General features: G+C 40.5%; 1 protein-coding gene across 1 annotated transcript; it reads left to right on the top strand.

Annotated features, from left to right (window-relative positions):
- The first annotated feature begins 5246 nt into the window (after positions 1-5246).
- Positions 5247-5811, top strand: LOC103000203 (peptidyl-prolyl cis-trans isomerase A-like). Its single transcript, XM_057532998.1, has one exon. It carries the CDS (start codon positions 5247-5249, stop codon positions 5739-5741), a length of 495 nt encoding a protein of 164 aa, XP_057388981.1. The 3' UTR covers positions 5742-5811.
- Positions 5812-17152: the final 11341 nt, after the last annotated feature.

Genomic DNA, 17152 nt, shown 5'->3' with positions numbered 1-17152 from the left:
CAATTTATCCCTCCCCGCCTTTCCGCCTTTGGTAACCATAAGTTTGTTTTATATGCCTGTGAGTTTTGTACATAAGTTCATTTGTATCATTTTTTTAGATTCCACATATAAGTGATATCATATGATATTTGTCTTTGTCTGGCTTACTTCACTTAGTGTGATAATCTCTAGGTCCATCCATGTTGCTGCAAAAGGCGTTATTTCATTCTTTTATATAGCTGAGTAATATTCCATTGTGTGTGTGTCTGTGTGTGTATGTATATCTATATCTCTATATATACCACATCGTCTTTATACATTCATCTGTCAATGGACATTTAGGCTGCTTCAGTACATTAATTTCGTTTTTTTTGAATTTTAGAATTTTATTTATTTTTTTATACAGCAGGTTCTTATTAGTTATCTATTTTATACATATTAGTGTATATATGTCAATCCCAATCTCCCAATTCATCCCACCACCACACCCCGCCACTTTCCCCCCTTGGTGTCCACTTGGGCAGCCAGCATCTTTGCCTCAGGTCTCCCTGGACAGAGAACTAACCAAGAGGAAAGTGATATTGCCTCCCTTTTTTGAAAAAGCAACTGTTTGTTTTCCATAACCACATCTCTATAAGTACTTTATGAGGTGTGGCCACCATGCCATGATTATAGGCAACAGAGAGTCAAAGAGAACACGATAAAACAGTGACCAGGAAAACGGAGTATTGTTGAAACAGGGAGGGGTCAATTTTTGGAAAGGGGTGGTCCAGATGAACCTGGTGTCAGGTGATCAGGCCTAATCTTATAAGTCTGGTTGTCACAGCCAAAGAGTGTGATGAAAACCAGGCAGTGTATCAGATATAACCAACGCATACTGTGTGCCAGGGTACTGTCCTGGGTCTTTTTTTACACACATTACCTACCTTACTATAATCCTATAATGGGCTTATTATTACACCAATCTTATAGATGAGGAAAATAATGCTCAGCAAGAGTAAGTGGTTTATTTTTCCTCATGGAAACATAGCTGGTAAGAGACAGAACTGGGTGTTCTGACTTCAACTCCTTGACTCTGAAATAACAAACCCATCTCAAGAGTCACGAGACTCACGTTAAGTCTAGGGCAGCCCGTCAGACTCAAGGAATTAGGGAAACTGGACTTGAGGTAACTTCAGTTCATCTAGAGGGCTTCCCAGTCTCCCTTTGGGGCAGGAGTTGCTCCAGGGTGCAGCATGCCTGGGCCTGTCAAGAGTAGTAGGTGAGTCCTGATAAGATAAAGCAAGTGGATTAATCTGCTTAGACAGAAGCACAGATTCTGACTGTGTCTTGAGGAATAATGGAGGATCAGAGCTGCCATGTATAGGAACAGACCCCACAGCTTGGATGGGCCTTTAGGGAGTGTTTTGTCCACTGACTTGAGAAAACTATCCAAGCCAAATAATACAAGCCACTGTCGAAGCAGAATGACAAGTACATTCCTTGAGATTATACCTAAAGGGAATACAAGAAGAAAGGAAAGTGGGGATGTTCCCAGGCCTTTGATCTTGTCTACCTGACACAGGCCTCTCCTCCCCCTCCCAGAGACTTCCTGAGGCAGGAAGTGGTGACATCACCCTGGGTTTGTCAGCCCTCTCCTGCTCTGAGTCACCAGGATTGCTGGCATAGTTCTCCATGAGATCTCCGAGGAGACAATTCACTCCCCTTGTAGGGGCTTGGCATCGTGCTGAGTGGCAAATCACTCGTGAACTGCCAGACTTCCATCCAGTGTGAGATTTCCTCCTTGAAGTGTCACTCAGGGTCCTTATAAGCAGTATCTTATGACTTTTATTAACATTATCCTATAGTAACTAATTCTAAGTGGGGGGGTGTTTGTTATCAAAATAGACAGTGGAATGAATTACAGTGAATTTTAACCATTCCCCCGTTGTGGAACGTGAATATGGTTTCCAATTATTTGTTATTCTAAACAATGTTAAAGAAAACATCTTTCTATATAAATGTGTGCCTGTGGATGAGTTTCTGTAGGATACATCTCTAGATGTGGAACTGAGGGGTCATTTGATTTATTTTATTTATTTATTTTTTAATTAGTTTATTTATTTTTGGCTGCGTTGGGTCTTCCTTGCTGTGCGCGTGGGCCTTCTGTAGTTGCGGTGAGCGGGGGCTACTCTTCGTTGCAGTGCGCGGGCTTCTCATTGCGATGGCTTCTCTTGTTGTGGAACACAGCACCTAGGTGCGCGGCCTTCAGTTGTTGTGGCTTGCGGGCTCTAGAGCTCAGGCTCAGTAGTTGTGGCGCACGGGCTTAGTTGCTCCGTGGCATGTGGGATCTTCCCGGACCAGGGCTTGAACCGTGTCCCCTGCATTGGTAGGCAGATTCTTAACCACTGCGCCACCAGGAAAGCCCAGGGGTCATTTAATTTAAATAGAGGAAAAATAACATAAATATAAGTATTTATGTTGTTTTAAGTTACCCGATTTAAAGCCTTTTTATTATGGAGATTTGCAAACAAATATAAAATTAGAACGGTAGAATGAACGCCCACTACCCCTTTATGAACTCACAGCCACCCTTAATTTACCTTTTCCCCTGCCTTCCCTCCCCTTGATTATTTTGAAGCAAATCTCAGACATTGTATCATTTCATTTGTAACTATTTCAGTATGCGTCACTTCAAGATGATTCTTTTAAAAAAACATAACCACAACACCATCTTTGTACCTCAAAAATGAATAATTTCTTAATATCATCCAGATATGTCATTTAAGATCTGAATAGGTTCTCAAAAATTGTCCTTCAAAAAAAAAAAAAAAGAATATTTACCCTTCCACCAACAGTACTGCAGAATTCTGGAGGGAAAGGCAGTGAACAAGGGAAGGAACTTGCATTAGCCAATGTTGAAACGTGAAGAGAGACACCAAGAAATGACAATGTAGCAAGAGCGGAAGCTGAACCGACCAGTGGTCTCTGAGCTCTCCTCATACATTTCACCCCCCACTAAAGAACAGTCTTGAATAGCAGACGACATCAAAAGGCAGCTGTGCTTTTCTCAGAATAAAACAGCTGAGTTAAACAACCAAAACCAAACAGCTGTACTGCCTTTGGATTTAGTGTTACATTAAAATTAGATGTTTTCTTTCCCCCCCGGCCTTTTTTTTTTTTTTTTTTTTTTTGCAGAAAGAAACAATTGAAGAGTTTTACTGTAGACATAAATGTTATGTTCAAATCATGTGCACACAGCCCACAGTAAAATGTTAGTTGTTATGGAAATTTGGCTGATAGCATTGTCACACATAAGTCTAGACCCTCTCTCTATTGTTTTCATTATTCAATACTACTTAATTATTTAGAATTTGCCTGTGTACAGTGAACACTATTTATGATCCAGAAGTGGAAGTTCACATGCAAATTTTATTTGTAAAAAGTATGAAAATATTCCATGGAATTAAAACAACTTAAACTTGATTTTTAAACAAGGATTATTTCTTTCCTTTAAAGTTAATTATTATCTTAAAATCTAAACTAAATGGAGCAATACAAGCAAAAAACATAACACGGTCTTAATTCTTCCTTAAAATAAGCCTATAACCTTCCAAAGAATAAAGGTAATTTACATTACAAAATATGACTTGATTGTAGAAATATGGTTAAGCTGAAAGAAGAAAATAAAGATTCCTATGGTTCTACCATTTATTCTTCATCTATAACCTGGTATCCATGCTAGACACCAGTCAGAGGTAACTACCAGCCATTCATAAATCCATTTTGCAAACTTAAGGGTTACACTCTACATTTTCGTCTGTAGTCTGCTTTGTTTTCTACCTATGTCATGATAATTTTTCCATGTCATTAAATATTTTTCATGACATAATTAACATAGTCCCACAAAAGTGTTTTTAACTTTTTTCTCTCCATGAGTACATTCTGGGAGTCAGACTCTCTAGAAGCAGAAAAGAGGAGACCGACTTGGAACCAACACTTTTCAAATTATGTGTGATGAAGGACAGTTTTAAAAATTTCCAATCTTGGGAGTTCCCTGGCAGTCCAGCGGTTACGACTTGGCGCTTTCACTGCTGGGACCTGGGTTCAGTTCCTAGTCAGGGAACTAAGATCCCACAAGCCGAGCTGTGTGGCCAAAAATAAATAAATAAATAAATAAAAAGTAAAATTTCCAATCTATTATGGACTGACATTTTTAAAAATATGATAAGAATAAGAGAAATGAGACATTAATTTCAGAAACAATTTTCAAGAAAATATTTAAAATAGAAAAATAGAATAAATGTATACCAAGTACCAGCCTAAACTTTTTATTTTATTTATTTATTTATTTATTTGGTTGCAAGATCTTAGTTCCCCAACCAGAGGTCAAACCCACGACCCCGACAGTGAAAGCACAGGCGTCCTAACCACAGGACCGCCAGGGAATTCCCACAAACCTTTTAATATTAGATGTGATAGATATCAAATTACCCTGTGAAATGGTTGTATAAATTTCAGAGTGTTTATTCTCAGTATTTTTTATTGATATTATCACAGGCCAGTGGCAGTTACATGGACTGTACTTTGATTACATTACTTTAGACCTTCCCAAGAACATTAAGTAAATACTTCTCTTCGTAAACAGTCAGGGGTGGAAAGGTTAAATAATAATTTTAATTTGCTATTTGAGAGTTGAGCCAGCAGCCTTCAACTCTCCTTCACTTTCCACACACGGGCAGGCCCAGCAGGGTCCTCAGGATGTCTTGGTGGATGGTCACGGGAGTGTCATTCCTTGGGCTTTCCTTACCAACAGTCTTGTTCCCACATTCCTGAAAAAAGGTGTGTGCAAGAAACCTATCTTTCTATCTCTCCTCTACCGCAAGCTCCTTTAAGAATGATCCCAGCGGGCTTCCCTGGTGGCGCAGTGGTTGAGAATCTGCCTGCCAATGCAGGGGACACGGGTTCGAGCCCTGGTCTGGGAAGATACCACATGCCGTGGAGCAACTGGGCTCGTAAGCCACAACTACTGAGCCTGCGCGTCTGGAGCCTGTGCTCCGCAACAAGAGAGGCCACGACAGTGAGAGGCCCGCGCACCGCGATGCAGAGTGGCCCCAGCTTGCCAGCAACTAGAGAAAGCCCTCGCACAGAAACAAAGACCCAACACAAGCCATAAATAAATAAACAAATAAATAAAAATTAAAAAAAAAAATTGTTTAAAAAAAAAAAAAAGAATGATCGCAGCTTTGCAGACGCCGCCACCCCAGAACCTCCCTCGCTGCCCAACCATGGTCAACCCTACGGTGTTCTTTGACATCGCCTTCGACGGTGAGCCCTTGGGCCATGTCTCCTTCGAGCTGTTTGCAGACAAAGTTCCAAAGACAGCAGAAAACTTTCGTGCTCTGAGCACTGGGGAGAAAGGCTTTGGTTATAAAGGTTCCTGCTTTCACAGAATAATTCCGGGATTTATGTGCCAGGGTGGTGACGTCACACACCATAATGGCACTGGTGGCAAGTCCATCTATGGGGAGAAATTTGGTGATGAGAATTTCCTTCTGAAGCATACGGGTCCTGGCATCTTGTCCGTGGCACATGCTGGCCCCAACACAAACGGTTCCCAGTTTTTCATCTGCACTGCCAAGACTGAGTGGTTGGATGGCAAGCATGTGGTCTTTGGCAAGGTGAAAGAGGGCATGAATATTGTGGAAGCCATGGAACGCTTTGGGTCCAGGAATGGCAAGACCAGCAAGAAGATCACCACTGCTGACTGTGGACAAATCTAATAATAAATTTGACTTGTGTTTTATCTTAACCACCAGAACATTCCTTCTGTAGCTCAGGAGAGCACCCCTTCATCCCCATCTGCTTGAAATATCCTATAATCTTTGTGCTCTCATTGCACTTCTTTGGGTTCCATATTTTCCTTATTCCCCTCCAAGTTTAGCTGAATTGTAAAGTTAAGTTTATGGTTATGAAATAAAAACTAAACAACCAACAACAACAACAAAAAAGAATGATCCCAAACTGCTCTCTGAATGAGCCAACCAATAAAGTGGCCCACGTAGCTCTTGCTTTTGTTATGATTGATTCTTTTTAAGCAGCTTTATTGAGGTGTAATTGATATACAGTGAACTGCACATATTTAAAGCATACAATTTGATGTGTTGACATATATATACCTACTATATATATATATAAATATGTATACACACCTGTGAAACCATCTCCACCATCAAGATAGTGAATATATTCATCACCCTAAAGTCTTTTCATGCCCCATTAACATTCTTTCCTCTGCCACTCCTGCCCCCTCCCCTCTCCCAGGCAAACACAGATCTGCTTTCTGTCAGTATTATCTACTTTGCATTTTTTAAAACATAAATTTATTTATTTATTTATATTTTTGGCTGTGTTGGGTCTTCATTGCTGCACACAGGCTTTCTCTAGTTGCGGCGAGCGGGGGCTACTCTTCGTTGCGGTGCGCGGGCTTCTCATTGGAGTGGCTTCTCTTGTTGTGGAGCACGGGCTCTAGGCACGTGGGCTTCAGTAGCTGTGGTGCACGGCTTCAGTAGTTGTGGCTTGCAGGCTCTAGAGCGCAGGCTCAGTAGTTGTGGTGCACGGGCTTAGTTGCTCCGCAGCATGTAGGATCTTTCTGGACCAAGGCTCGAACTCGTGTTGCCTGCATTGGCAGGTGGATTCTTAACCACTGTGCCACCAGGGAAGCCCCTACTTTGCATGTTTAAGAGTTTTATATAAATGAAACCATACTGTATGTACTCATTTTTGTCTAGCTTCTTTGAGTTATTTTGGATATATATATTATATAATTATTTTGAGATTCATTCCTGTTGTGTGTATGAACATTTCATTCCTTTTATTGCCAAGTAGTATCCCATTGTGTGGATAGAGCATGGTTTGTTTATCCACTCACCTGTTGAAAGATATTTGGTTGGTTCCAGTGGTGTATGTCAGTTGTATCTCAATAAAACTGGAAGAAAAAAATAATTTTTTTTCTTATTATTGTGTTGAGGTCTTTTTAAAAATAATTAATTAATTAATTAACTAACTAGGTTGCATCAGGGCTTAGTTGCAGCAGGCGGGCTCCTTTGTTGTGGCATGTGAACTCTTAGTTGCGGCACGCATGTGGGATCTAGTTCCCTGACCAGGGATCGAACAGGCCCCCTGCATTGGGAGCGTGGAGTCTTATCCACTGTGCCACCAGGGAAGTCCCTGCTGAGGTCTTAATATAGTCTAATGCAAGTCCTTTCTCAGATACATGCATTGCAAGTTTTTCTCTCAGTCAGTGCCTGCTCTAGTCACAAAGTCTCCCCTCTGTGTATGTGTTTTTCCTAATCTTATAAGGACACCAGTCATGTTGAATTTGGGGTCACCCTAATGACTTCAGTTAACCTTGATTACATCTTTAAAGACCCTATCTCCAGGTATAGTCCCATTCTGAGGTACTGAGAGTTAGGAATTCAATATATGAATTTTGGAGGGATACATTTATCCCATAACAGCCACCTAACTGAAAGGCGAAACTATTCAGAATTCAGAAGGACTATATTTCTAATCCATTCAACACTGGTAACTCAATGGAAGATTCTTCACGTGAATTTCAAGTAATGATGTCATATTATTTGTGGAACATGAATTCTCTCTAGCAGTTCAAATTGCATGACATTGACCATATCTACCTCACCAATGGATGAGCTTTCCCAGAAAAAAGACCTCTTTGTGAATCGTGAGTCATTCTCTCCTTTTGTTAGCTGCTGAGCTCTGAAAGAAGTGAAGCAACACCTTTCCAGGTGTAAAATAGAGATAATAACAGTATTTGCCTTATAAGGTTATTGTGAGGAAGCAAAGAGATAATTCACATAAAGCCCTTAGAACAGTGCCTAGCACTTAGTCAGGGCTTAAAATGTTAGCTATTGTTATTTATTCATCAAATACAGGCTGAATTCTGGCTTCATACTAAGCGCTGTGCACAGTGTTGCCGCAGAGTTGAAGATAAATCAGTCATGGATACAGCATCAAGTAAATGATTAATCTATTCGTAGTATTAGTAACTACCAGTTATTGAGGGCCTTCTGAGGGTCAACTTCTATGCTGGTGCCTTATATTGATTATTTCATTTACACTTCAAAAATATCTTGCAAAATAGGTCTTACTTGTTCCATTTTATAGATGAGGAAACTGAAACTCCTTGGGGTAACTAAAGCCCTATAAATCAGCTTTGTAGTCATGGGCGTGAGCTTTACACCAGACCTGTCTGATGCCTAAGTTCTGCTCTTTTCTCTGTGAGCTTGTGGTCACAGAAGAGTCACTGCACATGTATCAAGAAATATACCGCAGGGAAAAAGTGCTATGTGCCTTAAGAGAGATATTGATTGTTATAGGCATTCGAACAGGAAGAGAGATTTCCCTTTGGGATTTTAGGGAAAACCCGTAGGAGAGAAATAATTTGGGCCGAATTGGCACGTGTGGAATTGGCAGGGTTGGAGGATGGCAGCATTCCTGGATATAAGAACAAAATCATACAACAGGAAATTGTGGTTTTTAAATGAGGAACAAGAGGGTGTTTGGTTTGACTAGAATTATGTGGAAAACCCTCATCAGCTCCAGCTTGAACTACTGCCCCTTTGTTCTCCCTCTAACTCTCCCTCTGTCTCGTCCTTCTTTGCACTTGGTCCCCTATATCTTGTCCACATTACTGGGAGATGGATGATCTTTCTAAATCTGATCATGTTGTTCCCCTGCATGATGTTCTCCAATGTCTCCCCATCACCAACAGAAGAAGTATCTAAACTTTAGAGCCATGATGATGTATCTCCTACCTACTGCCTGGTCACACCCCCTTACCTTTCCCCATCTTGCAGTATGGCCTGCAGTACTGGACCCCCAACTAAGAGTTGGGAGGAACTGCCACATTCCCTGACACTGCCCTGGTCTTCACACTTGCTGTTTTGCTTTTTCCTCTCTTATCCTCCTGGAAAATTCTACTTTCATTCTTTGGTTTCAGCTCTTAAAAAAATGCCTTCCTTGAAGCCTTTCCAGATTCTCCTCCATCCCCTCTCCCGAAACTTGACTCATCTTTTTAAGGACCCACTACATTTGGTGTGTGATCATCCAATGATTATTTTATTATGATGATGATGTTACTTAGATGTTTTTCCATTTTTTACCTTTTTGAAGGCAAAAGCTGTCTTACTTTCTCTTTTGCATTCTCAAGACTCAATAAGTAGCAAGAGTACAATGAATACTCCTTGAATAAATGAATGAATGAATGCATGAATGAATACCGGGGCTATATTAGCAAGGAATATTGAGGTTATATCTTTGGGGATCTAGAAGGTAAGTTTAAGTGATTCAGTTCTTTTATTCGTTTTATTTTGTTCTGCACTGGGAGCCAGGGACCATTTTTGAACCAGGGTGATTAATCATGGGTTAGTATGTAAAGCTATAGGAAAGGCCAGAGTCAGGGAGACCAGGAGGCTATTATAGACATGTGGGAATTGGGGTAGTATTAGAAAATATTTCACTTTACCTCTTTGACCAAAGAAAATGTTACTGGGAAATGAAGTGAACTTTTCAGTTAGTAAACTTTTTCTCAAAATCCCAGAGGCTAAGTAAGAAATTCTTATCTGCTCCATTACCATGTTCTTCTGCAAAATGAGATTGCAATGGATGAGTGTTAATTCCTTGTGGCTGATATCAGAGGTTCTCACTTTGTCGTGCTCCTTCAGGGCAGGGACCGCCCGTGGAGATCCTTGAACCCCCGGCACCTTGAACAGAACTTGGCAAATGGGTGCTCAATACCCATTTGTTGGAAAAAAAAAAAAAAAGCCTTCCAGGGTTGTCATGTTCAAGTTAATGGCTCTGCTGTTATTTTTTTTTTTTTTAAAGCCTAGCTTTTAAATTTATTTATTTATTTTTGGGTGTGTTGGGTCTTCGTTTCTGTGCAAGGGCTTTCTCTAGTTGCAGAGAGCGGGGGCCACTCTTCATCGTGGTGCACGGGCCTCTCACTGTCATGGCCTCTCTTGGTGCAGAGCACAGTCTCCAGGCATGCAGGCTCAATAGTTGTGGCTCACGGGCCTAGTTGCTCCGTGGCATGTGGGATCTTCCCAGACCAGGGCTCGAACCCATGTCCCCTGCATTGGCAGGCAGATTCTCAACCACTGCACCACCAGGGAAGCCAGCTCTGCTGTTATTGCTCTCATGCTCTTAAACCCTCTCTGGTCCTCTCCATTCAGACAAAAAAAACCTCTTTCTGATGCTTATACTTTGATAGTGTCGTTTCTCCAGCCTCTGTAAGCCTCTTTGTCTCACCAAATCCAAATCGTATTTATATTCTTTCAACCAAGAAAGCTCATTAGGTTTTCCCAGCAGAGTTCAACTCCCTATCTTCTTCCACTAGCTTCTGACTGCTCTACTGAAAACCACTTCGATTCAGTGGCCAAGAGTTAAATGAGGCTCTCGAAACCTTCTCACTGGCCGGCTGTGGGTCCCTAGAGGAGGTAAAGTCTTGGTTTTTTTTTAGTGAATCTAGCCCTAGTTCCCTGGTTCCTATATCTGGCTGAATGTCATGATCAGGGAAACTAGTTAAACATCTACATTCCTGATGCAATTCCAATGTCACTGACTCAGAATTTGAGGTGGCTGGGGGCTGAGGACCACAGGAGGCCCAGGAATCTGAATCTGAAGTGTCCAGGCGATTCTGACATTCAGACGGGTAGTTGAAATCCTTGGTGTAAATCTCTTCCCAGGTAAGCCAAAGGGCCAGGGAAAAGGATATGGTGGCGACTGGGGGAGGGAAAGAAAGACCCACAGTCTAGGTCTGACTCTGCTTTTTAGGGTTATCTATGCACTTTTAATTTTATGTTTATAGTCTATGTTTTCTTTCATGCTTTTCAAGGTTAACAGGTAGACGGAATCTGGAGGCCCTAGAACTTGCTACTACATCTATTACAAGCAGGAATTTCCAAGAAGACTAACAGACCTGAATTCTTTTATCTCGCAATCCTAGAATTGCTAGGAATCTTAAAGGTCATTGAGTGGGACATGTACATTTTGAAGACTGCCTTAGCTCTCCAAAGGACAGGCAATGACATCAAGATTAGTGATGCGCATAATTCTGGCAAGCAACCCTAGTCAGGCTTTACCGGAGGCTTCCTGCCCCCAGCATTGCTAGCGGAGAGAACAGGAGACCCAGAGGAAAGGCTGACGGGGGAGAGACCTGGATGGGTGCCTTCAGGAAAATGAAGGGAGATAGGATTGTATAGGAGCGGAGTGGGTGGAACGGTATGGGTAGGAGCGATGGTTCAGTGTCTTCCAACAGAAAGGAATTTATTTACTCACTCCCCAAACGTTTATTAGTTATCTACTTGGAGGCTGACCTGACACTAGCCAGAGCTCCTGCCCTCAAAGGGCTCTCAATCTAGTGGGATAGACAGATACATATCACAATGGAGCGTGATAAGTCCAACAATGGAGGCAGATACTAGGAGTGATGTAAGAATCTGCTAAAATACTACAGCCCACATTCCTCTTTCCTGCTCTTTTTTTTTTTTTTTTTAATTTATTTATTTTTGGCTGCGTTGGGTCCTCGTTGCTGCGCGTGGGCTTTCTCTAGTTGTGTCGACGGGCTTCTCATTGCAGTGGCTTCTCTTGTTGCGGAGCACGGGCTGTAGGCGCGCAGGGTTCAGTAGTTGTGGCACACGGGCTTAGTTGCTCCGCGGCATGTGGGATCTTCCTGGACCAGGGCTCAAACCCGTGTCCCCTGCGTTGGCAGGCGGATTCTTAACCACTGAGCCACCAGGGAAGCCCATTCCTGCTCTGTTTTTTTTTTTTTTTTTTTTAAATAAATAAATTTATTTATTTATTTATTTAGGCTGCGTTGGGTCTTCGTTGCTGCGTGGGGCTTTCTCTAGTTGTGGTGAGCAGAGGCTACTCTTCGTTGTACGTTGCAGAGCACGGCCTCTAGGCACGCCGGCTTCAGTAGTTGCGGCGCACGGGCTTAGTTGCTCTGCGGCATGTGGGATCTTTCGGACCAGGGCTCGAACCCGTGTTCCCTGCATTGGCAGGCGGATTCTCAACCACTGCGCCACCAGGGAAGCCCCCCTGCTCTTTTTTAAACCACCAACTTTCTTTTGTGTTTCTTTAAAAACATAAATATTTTTCTCTAGGGATGATGTGACAAATGAATACACTTCTCATCTCCCCCCTTCCTGTAATTACCAAGCTTTTGTTGGGTGCTATGGACCAAAGGTAATTTATTGGTGTGATATAAAATGGCAACTGTGTGGACGTAGATTTTAAGATGTTAGGGATGGGTTGGCTAGAAGCAAAAAATGAAGAAGCAGATTGAAAGGGCCCCAGATTGATATGAAGGCAGGGAGGTGCAGGAAAAGGAAGAGGAATTAAATTGGAGCCTGAGAAAGAAAAAAAAAAAAATTCAAACATAGAAATGGCTGCAATTAGAAAATATCAGGCAGTATAGTTTAAACCTGTATCGTGGAAGATAACCATTCAAAATGTATTATTTTACTGAGTAGTAAAGGGTGAAATGTGTCCTAACCTTTTTTTTTTTTTTTTTTAAAGATTTATTTATTGATTGATTGATTGGTATGTTGGGTCTTCGTTTCTGTGCTAGGGCTTCCTGTAGTTGCGGCAAGCGGGGGCTACTCTTCATCGCGGTGCGCGGGCCTCTCACTATCGCGGCCTCTCTTGTTGCGGCGCACAAGCTCCAGACGCGCAGGCTCAGTAGTTGTGGCTCACGGGCCTAGTTGCTCCGCGGCACGTGGGATCTTCCCAGTCCAGGGCGTGAACCCGTGTCCCCTGCATTAGCAGGCAGATTCTCAACCACTACGCCACCAGGGAAGCCCTGTGTCCTAACCTTTTAATAAAGAGCCACATGAATCAGAAGTGCTGCAGGAGATTTCAAGGATACCAGGGAAGATATTACAATAATCTACTGTTACAATAGTTAGCTTAATTGAAAATTGATAATCAAATTGATATAGTCAGTAGTAAAGTTACCCTGAATGATATCCGATGCTTAAAATTACTATATTACTATAATTTAGTTAGTTAATGCCAACTTCAAACACAATTTAAATAATAAACTGTTTCAAAGAAAATTGAAACAATGGTGCTAGATTATATAAAGTTCTTACTGCAATGGAATCCTAAATTGTTTTATGTAGCTTTTCATTTTTAACAACTAGGTTGAATCTGTGTTACACAGATTTAGTTATTAATAGATATCTTATAATTTCAGACCTATCCACGGAAGTCAGTGTTTCCTTTTTATTTCTTTCTGCTCCTGCTGCAAGACAAGCACCCACTACGCATTCAGAAAATATTTGTTTATTGATGAAAACCTTGAGTAGATAGGCATAGACTCAGAGTTCATAATTTTGATCTGTTGTGAAATAGAATAAACAAAATGTGGATTCCATAGTCTATAGTCATTTAAACCCATCATATTTTTTTCTAAGGATCAGGAAAGTACCTGCACTTTCTGGACAGATTTCTTCCAATAAAATTGAGATCTAAATTCAATCTGCTTATTCAGAGCTCAGTTCCAATACTTAGAGTATTGGAAGGTCGGTCTAGAATTCAGTATTCACTCCAAGTGGACTTTCAGCCTGAGGCGATGAATAATGGCCTCAATTTTTCTACCCCTTTCTGTGTTGCAGGAATCAGTCACCTGGACTCTGCAGTGTGGCCTGGTTGCCATGGGCAGACTTGTGAGCTGGGACTGTTTTGCATACAAAGGAGGGCACCTGTGACGGTACATATTGAAAATTCAATTGCAGGTGTATTTGCAAATTGGATTTTGAGGGGGAAGTTTAAGCAAATCCTTTTGAAAGCGAATCCCTCCAAGGTGTGAGTAATGAAGAAATAAAAGAAAAGTGACAATCAAAAACCTATTAAAATCTAGTTTCCAGAGAAGACGCTGACTGTCTACTGACATTTGTGCTTTCATAGCTAGACATTTAACAGTCTTTTTGTGTCAGTTGCTTCCTTTATAAATGCCACGTGACAGATTTTTCAGTTCTCTCTGTTTCTAAGACCCTAATCCCCACCACTCTTAGATGCTTGAAATGAGCTGGTGACACTGAGAGACGAGGTACTCTGTGCCTCTGGATTTCTCTACAGGAACCAATAATGACGCCTCAAGCACCAATATATGAAATCAATCACTTGTCCAGTCCACTCATCCCGTTGATTTTTTTCTCTTTATTCAGTCCTCAAAATCAATTATTATGAAAAAAACAAAAACAAAACTGAACAAACCAGCTGTTTAAAAACTTTAGATTTTGGGGGTAGTAATGGAGTCATGTGTCTAAACTAGAGGAAGAAATTATTCTCACCTGATGATACTTTTCGTTTGCATTCTCGTCTGCCTCCCCAATGTTTTGCTTTTATTAAAAAGCCATTGCGCTCCCCCTCTTCCAAGATTTTTAGCCTAACTGTTTAATTTTGCAGCTGAACTCTATTTGCTACTGCTGCCATCCCCCTCAAAATGGTTGAGAAGGAAGGAGTGGAGATGATGAATCAGAAACAATAGAAACCTAGATCTGACATTTTGGTCATATTATAAGTTGTGATAAGAGCAATGGATGATGAGCTTTTCACTGTGACCCTTTCACTCTCTAATTGACATTGGTTATTTGGGAGGGCGGCTGCAGGAATGGCTGTCTCAGGACCCAAATCTCTCCCTTTCCCTGCATGGAAAATATAATTTTAATTAGGAAAAGAAGATGGAATTATCGAGTTTTATTACATCGACTGCTTTTTTTTTTTAACTTTTTATTTTATATTGGGGTATAGCTGATTATCAATGTTGTGACAGTTTCAGATGCACAGCAAAGCGACTCAGCCATACATATACATGTATCTATTCTCTCCCAAACGACATCAGCTGCTTTATAAGATAATCTTGGATGGGTTGAGTACGAATGTAGTTAAGGTAAAGCAGCATTCACATTTTATTTGATCTCTGTTAGATTCTATGAATTGTGGCCCTGGAACCTGTTAAACATAAATTCCATACAGAGAAATGTTTTCTGAAAGCAAAACTTGATGTTTGCAAAACTTATAGGCTCATGGGTTTCTGATTGGGAGAGTGCACACAGACCCCTCCAAAGTAAATACATACATTCTAAATTTACCTGAGTGCTTTGAGCAGCTCTTAACATCATATGACAAGGAGAACATTTGTTAATCAGAAAAATTACAACCTATTCATACTTATTGTTTGATTATTTCTTTGCTGACCTCTGAGGTCCCATTGTTGATTGAATTAGGTATAGTAACTCATATTTATTTTAGCAACTAGCTATTATGAATGCAAACTCTTCTTATCACCAGATGATTGATAGGCACATTAAGAAGTTGTTCAACAGGTTGCTTGGTTTGAAGAAATGCTTAAATCCTGATAGGTTACTTTTTTTTTTTTTAATCAGGGAGGAGTGGGAATTAGCACAGATAAGCCCATGGTAACAACAATTTTATTTTCAAAGTGGAATGTTATTACTTAAAAAAATTTAACTCTTTTAAGCAGTAGATGCTGTCAGTCCCTTTTATAGATTTAAATGTATGAGATGTTGGTAGGCTGAAAATATTCGGAAATAAATGGTTTTTCTAGTGTTTGGCTGGAGAAGGTGTGCTATGAGGAAAATTGTCAGGAGATGAATTGTCAAGCGGTGGTGAAGTATCTGTTGATACTAATCATCTGAATTCTTTTTCTTTTTTTAAAAAAAGGATTATTCTTTCTGTTTTGTTTAGTCATTGCATAAAGGCTTCATTTTGTAGAGACTTTCAGGCGCTTAAAATAAGTGAGGATCACAAATGCCTAACATTTTTTTGCTGTTGGTAGAGTATTGTTTTGATTCTTCTTTAAACGGAAACATAAGCACAAAGGAGTCAGGTCAATTGCTCTTGGCTATCTGATAGGTAGTAATGAGGTTCAAGTTTGTACATATTCATCTTTAATCTAGTCTTTCTTTGGTGAACAGTATGGCTTAGTCATCCTGGCTGTCATTTTGTCTCCTTATAATATCTCTTCCTGAGGACACAGGCATTGTGCTGGTAAGCACCAGAGAAAGGCCTAATATGAGCATAATGGGTGAGTCAAAATAAAAGGCTGACTATTTCTTCTTGAATGGAAGATGAACGATGTTGCTAGAAAATTCTGTTGTGTGATGCCTCAACTTCGAAAAAGTGACCTAAATTTCTAATGGTGGATATAGAATTAGTTGGATTACTGTACCATTTTATACCAACTTTATGAGGGCAGATACTAGGAAATACAATGCTACGTACAATTATATGAAGGGCAATTTTGAAATAAAAAACTACCAAAGGAATATGAAGGTTGGTGACACGGAGTTTCTGAAGTGGAAACTGGCCTGGTGTCATCTGGTCAGGATTTGCTGGCTCTCTGATGGGGGTCTCTGCTCTAGGACACTGTGAGCATTTTATCTATTGGCATATTCACGGGTGATGTGGGGAGTGGCAAAACAGCAGAGTGTCTCATTATTAAACAAATCACAGGTTCAAATCTCCCTCCCCCTCCTCCAAGCGTTTCCTTGGAGACACTGTTCCTTGTCAATTTCCTGAATCGCATTAATATTAAACTATGACTTTGAATCAGGAAGAATGTGAGGTATCTGAAGAGTAGTATTTATATCTTCCATGTGACATTTGCATCACATTGATAAATGTTGAAAACCTTCTTGAGAACACTGAAAAAATAAGGAAATAGAGTTCAAAATAAAGTATAGAACTTGTTAGACTAGTTTCTGTTTAAAACTTGGTGGATTATACCTCTTTGTTTTAAACCATTAGAACAGCAATGATTAAATATCAGATTCCGTAAAGAGTCACTCGCTCCCTTTGGAAAGTTTTGATTAAAGCCGTGTATTTATTAAAGTATTCTAGCCACACATCTTTCCTTCAAGATGTTTTTCCCACTTCTGCTGTTTTATTACATGATGGTTATTGAAAGGTTAGATGTCATTTACTTTCCCAAGGTTTATTTTTATATCATAAATCATACTTAAAAAATTTTTTAATACATCATGAGAAGCAGCGTGGGCTGTTCAAACTGGATGTCAGGAGACCTGGGTTCTACTCTCCATGTGACTTTGGGTAAGTCAACGAATTTAGACGTGTCTCCGTCTCT

The sequence above is a fragment of the Balaenoptera acutorostrata genome, chromosome 18 (assembly GCF_949987535.1).
Source record: "Balaenoptera acutorostrata chromosome 18, mBalAcu1.1, whole genome shotgun sequence".
NCBI classification, from domain to species: domain Eukaryota; kingdom Metazoa; phylum Chordata; class Mammalia; order Artiodactyla; family Balaenopteridae; genus Balaenoptera; species Balaenoptera acutorostrata.
The sequence above is the reverse complement of the archived record's forward strand: the minus strand, read 5'-3'. Positions and strand labels throughout refer to the sequence as shown.